Below are 5699 nucleotides of genomic sequence, written 5' to 3'. Positions count from 1 at the left end.
TGGAAAATGGAAAACCTGCATGGTCAAACAATATGAATACATTTTGTATACCAGAAAAGTAGCAATAATAATTATACTTATATGATATCTTATGTCCTGTAATGCAGCTTTGTATTAACAGGATCTTCCTCTTTTTTTTTTTTTACAGAAAATATTTTAAAGATAACCATCAGAAACATGTTACAATAACATTTTTTAAACATACTTAACAAGACATATCTTTTTTATAAGGCTATGAAAATTATTTTGGTGGCTCCCATTAGTGAACAAAGATCAGAATAAATTTTCTGAGCAGCTGCTTCTTTATTCACCAACAGGAGCGTATCCAAACTTGAAGGTTGTATTTAAATATCTTTTAAATTTTTTATTTGGTCCTATAAAGCCAGGTTGTAGAAATCAATAATCTACTTGCATTTGACATCATTCTGATCAAAAACATACAAACATTTTTGAACATTTAAGACAGACAAACATATAAGACAATTTTAACGAGTGCACTCAGATGGTTTTGGCCAATTGAATTATAAAATCTTTTTGTTATGACTAGTCAAAATTTTTGCAGATCAAAATTAACAGATCTCTTGTAGAATTAGGATTAAATGAATGAAAACTCTTGACTGTAAATGTAAACCTTTTATAACAAACTTGAAACCAACAAGCAAGCATAAATAAATGATTTCCACACATCTCTATATACTTAGGCCTTCTGGTCTTGTATATCTTCCTTTACCTGTTTTTAACAAGATGCAAAAGTATAACTCTTATAGCTTTTCTAATATTTTTCTGTCTCATTTACTATTAAACAAACTTCAGTTTAAAGTGTCCTTTTTCTGTTTTCATACTATGATTGCTTTTTCTTCAGGATTACTCGAAGTGGGTTAGTCGTTTGTATGCTTTCCCACATTGAATCCTCTGTAGATGCGACTTGTCTGACCAGTCGTTCAGGTATCCAGACAGGATAGGGGCTATCTGTAGGGAGAATACATACAGAATCTCTTCCCCAGATTATAACAGGATCGGGTCCTTTCCATTGACCTGTAAGAACACTTTTCCAACGAACCTTGGCATAATTGGTGTTGGTTGTGGGATGCCAATGTCTGTCTGCAGCCGTCAGACCAGAGGCATCAAGAGTCAAAAAATTTAAAATGAATAAAACATGATTCAAGAGATTTTGAGGACTCTTGGGATACCATATTCCCCCTTTTATTTTTTTAAGGTAAGTTTTGATTGTAAAATGTGCTCTTTCTATTATATCTTGTCCTTGAGGATTATAAGGTATACCTGTAACATGATGAATGTTTAAAGACTGCAAGAATCGTGAGAATCCTTTACTAACATATCCAGGTCCATTATCAGTTTTGATCTGTTTTGGAATTCCTAACATTTTGAAGGCATATAGACAATGGCTTATGATATCCTTAGTAGCTTCACCCGCTCGTGGGGAGGCAACAAGAAACCCAGAAAATGTATCGATAATGACATGAACATATTGCAATTTTCCAAACTCTGGGAAATGGCTTACATCCATTTGCCATATCTGATTTGGGGTGATGCCTCTTGGATTAACTCCAAGATGAGGAACAGGGAGCAATAGACCACAAGAATGACAATTTTTAACAATCTCTCTAGCCTGTTCTCTGGTTATAGAAAACATTTTTGAAAGAGTGTTGGCATTAACGTGATGCAGCTGATGAAAACTTTTTGCTTGATGGACGGAGTCACTAACTAAATTGACAGAATAGTAATCTATTATACCCTTAGTGGCAAGATTGGCCAATTGATTACCTGAAGATAGAGGACCAGGAAGTCCAGAATGTGCTCGAATATGTCCAATAAAAAATGGTTGTTTTCGATTTTGAATCAATTTTTGTATCTCTAAAAATAGGGAATGGGCCGAGGATTGTTTATCAAGTTGTCCAGCTGTTTCCAAATAGGGAATTGAATGTACCAAATATTGGCTATCTGTATAAATATTGATTCTATTATCGGAAAATTTTTGACAAACTGCTAACATGGCACTGAGTTCCACCAATTGTGCAAAAGCATAATTAGTTTGAAATGTGGTGGACTGATCATTATGAAAAAAGGCAGCCATGCCATTAGAAGATCCATCAGTGAAAATCAAAAAAGCATCCTTTAAAGGTTGCGAACTGGTAACCTTTGGGAATATAAATGTCTGATTTTTAGCAAATTGAATAAGCTTATCACCAGGGTAATGATTGTCAATATCTCCTGAATACTGAATAAAAGCTAAAGGCCAAAAGTCTGTGGTCTGTAAGAGCCAACTGCATTGTTCTTTATCATAAGGAATTATTTTATGAGGTTCAAATCCAAAAGTACGTTTTGAAAATTTTCTAGCCTGCATAAAGTTTAGCAACTGCCTCATAGTAAGGCAGTATACTTTTGCCTGAGTTAGCAGGTAAATGGAGCCAATAGATGGGTGCGTTTTGCCATAACACACCTGTTGGTGTTCCTTGGGAAGGACAAACCACAAAGAGCAAAGGCCTAGAATAATCAATGTAGGAAATTTGTTGCTTTTCTATTGCCAATTGAACTGTCTGTAGGGCTTTCCTTGCTTCTATAGTGAGTTCTCGAGGGGAATTTGGAGAAGGATCTCCTATTAAAATATCAAACAATGGCTTTAATTCATGAGTAGATAATTTTAAGTAAGGACGTAGCCAATTAATATCTCCTAATAATTTTTGAAAGTCATTAAGGGTTTTTAAATGATTGGTTTTTAGAACTATCTTATTATGGGCTATATAACTATTATTTAATTGAAATCCTAAATAAGAATAGGGAAAATTCAATTGCACCTTATCAGGAGCTATGTGAAGGTTAGCGGCTTTAAGACTCAGCACAAGATCAGCATAACAAGAATATAATTCATCCTCATTTAAACAAGCTAACAATAGATCATCCATATAATGTAGGATTTGAACTGCGGGCCAATTTTTTCGAACCTCAGAAAGGGCTTTAGCTATGAAATATTGACATAAGGTAGGGCTATTGGCCATGCCCTGAGGTAATACTTTCCATTGATATCTTTTCATGGGCTGAGCCTGATTGATTTCTGGGAGACTAAAAGCAAAATACTGTTTATCCTCATGATGTAAGGGAATAGAGAAAAAACAATCCTTTAGGTCCACTACTATAATTTTGGATTCTTTGGCAATGGCTACCGGGGAGGGAAGGCCAGGCTGAAGAGCACCCATTACTATCATTCTTTTATTAACTTGTCTTAGATCTTGTAAAAGTCTCCATTTTCCAGATTTCTTTTTAATTACAAATATTGGGGAATTCCAAGGAGAGAATGAGACTTCTAAATGGCCAAGCTCAAGCTGCTCCTGTACTAAGCTATGAGCAGCCTGTAATTTTTCTTGGGAAAGAGGCCATTGATCCACCCACACAGGAGGTCCAGGCAACCACTCAATTTTTTCTGCGTGGGGTACAGCTGAATCAATGGCCCCTAAAAAGAATACCCTAAACCTGCTCTTTGGGGATGAGCATAGGGTATCATAGGTGTGGCTATTCCCTGATTGTATTTCCCTAATCCTTTACCTGGAATATACCCCTGATTTATCATTTGTTTGGTGACTAACTCATCAGGGCTACACATGATAGCCCCCATTTGCTGTAAAATATCTCTTCCCCATAGATTTACTGGTAGGTGAGGCACAATAAATGGCTGAATTTTGCCCTGATTTCCATTTTCATCATTCCAATTTAATAACATTGCGCTCTTTTGAGGATTTTGAGTCATGCCTATTCCCCTAAGATGGGTGGCTGTATCTTGGACAGGCCAATTCTTGGGCCAATGTTGTTGAGCTATTACAGTCACATCAGCTCCAGTATCTAAAATTCCCTTGAATGGTTTATTATTAATCCAAATTGCTAATTCAGGTTTATCTTGTTGGATAGGTGTGACCCAAAATGCATCAGAAGACCCAAAGGCTCTATTTTGCCTATTCTGAGGAGATAAAAACTTCCCTTTGTCTATATAAGGACAAAGCAATATTTGTGCTATTCGCTCCTGAGCAGGGATAACAGTGATGCCATCAGGTGATGAAGCTAATATTTTTATTTCACCCATATAATCTGCATCTATGACTCCTGGATGAATATGAAGCCCTTTTAAAATCCAACTACTCCTTCCTAGAATAATTCCAACGCTGCCTTTCAGCAGGGGTCCAAATATTCCTGTGGGGAGAGCTTGTGTTCCCATCTGAGGGGTTAATACTGTGTAGGCGGAGGTGTGGAGGTCCAATCCTGCACTGCCTGGGGTTGCTCTGAATAGGTCATGAATGGATTTCGATTTGATGCCTCCTGTGGGACAAATTGAATGCTGGGATAAGCTGTTTTCACATTTGTCCTCATATTTGTCGGGGCCTGAGGTAGGCCCCATTGGAAGTTTTTTTGTCCATTAGGGGATAGTCTTTTATAATTGTTTTTCTGAGAAGAATCGATGAGTTTTCCCTCCTTGTCAAAGATTGACCTACACTCTGATGCCCAATGGTACCCTTTCCGGCACTTAGGGCATAGAGCTGATGGTCGAGACCCAGAACTGGGTTTGTTAGGGCAATCTCTCTTCAGATGTCCAGGCTGCTTACAACCAAAACATGTGAGCTCTTTCTTGTTGCGTGAATTGGCATAAAATGTATCTAAACTCATCCCTTGAGCGGCAGCGGCCATAGCCATCCCTTGTGCCCATCCCTGAGTATATCCTGGTCCTATATCTGCACATAGCCTAATGTATCCTGAGAGATCTGTTTTTCTTTTATAGGGTCGGATGGCAGCCTGACAATGTTTATTAGCATTTTCAAAAGCTAGCTGCTGAACGAATGGCAGGCCATTATCTACATTACCAAAAATCCTTCCTGCAGCAGTAACTAATCGATGCACAAAATCTGAAAATGGCTCATCATGTCCTTGCCTTATGTTAGAGAGGCTAGAGCTAAGGTCCCCTTTGGAGGGAAGGGCAGTCCAAGCATTGCGGGCTGCCAAGGCTATCTGAGCATAAACCGGAGGATCATAATTAATTTGACGAATAATATCCTCATAAGCTCCTTCACCAGCTAACATTTCAAAATTGACTTGACCCATATTAGCCTGAGCATTATGGTGAGCAGTTTCCTTGCAATTATCAAAAAAATTGGATTTCCACAAAAGAAAATCACCACCACTTAAGGCCGCTTTACAGACCATCTTCCAATCACTGGGCGTCAAAAAAGATAATTGTAGTGACTCAATAATGGCCAAAGTGAATGGTGCATTTGTTCCATACTGAGCTGTAGCTATTTTTAATTCTTTGACCATCTTGAAATCAATGGGTTTGTGCCCTCTTACCCTGTTACCTTGGCCATCTAATTCTTCGATAACTGGATAAGCATAAGAGCTGAAGTTGCCTAAGTCCTCTCCTTCCTTTTTGGCCTTTCTCAGTGCTTTCTGGAGGGGAGTGAACTTATGGAGTCTTTCTTCCTCATTTGATATAACCTTTTTATCTATCTTTATTGCTTCTAATTTTCTAAGGAGTGATTGTTTTTCCTCTGCTAACTGAACTCTTTTCCTTAATTGTTCTACCTCTGAGATCATATCTGAGTTGGGGTCTTTTATTTCTCTTATATCAGGTTCGATGGGAGCAGTGGGAGGAGGACGAGCAGTTAATATAGCTCCTACAATATCATTATTATCTTCATTGT

The 5699-nt window shown here is 37.8% G+C and overlaps 1 protein-coding gene across 1 annotated transcript; it reads right to left on the bottom strand.

Moving 5' to 3' along the window:
* Positions 1-2032: 2032 nt before the first annotated feature.
* LOC117286334 (endogenous retrovirus group K member 10 Gag polyprotein-like) lies at positions 2033-5285 on the bottom strand. The gene is made up of 2 exons (XM_033764308.1): positions 4443-5285; positions 2033-2269 (listed from the first exon to the last, which is right to left on the bottom strand). The coding sequence occupies exons 1-2, from the start codon at positions 5203-5205 to the stop codon at positions 2223-2225; spliced, it is 810 nt and encodes a 269-aa protein (XP_033620199.1). The 5' UTR covers positions 5206-5285; the 3' UTR covers positions 2033-2222.
* Between the last annotated feature and the right edge of the window lie 414 nt (positions 5286-5699).

This window comes from Fukomys damarensis, unplaced genomic scaffold (assembly GCF_012274545.1).
Source record: "Fukomys damarensis isolate Sample0158 unplaced genomic scaffold, DMR_v1.0_HiC HiC_scaffold_16, whole genome shotgun sequence".
Lineage (NCBI taxonomy): Eukaryota > Metazoa > Chordata > Mammalia > Rodentia > Bathyergidae > Fukomys > Fukomys damarensis.
Note: the sequence above shows the minus strand (reverse complement) of the source record. Positions and strands in the feature narration are given on the sequence as shown.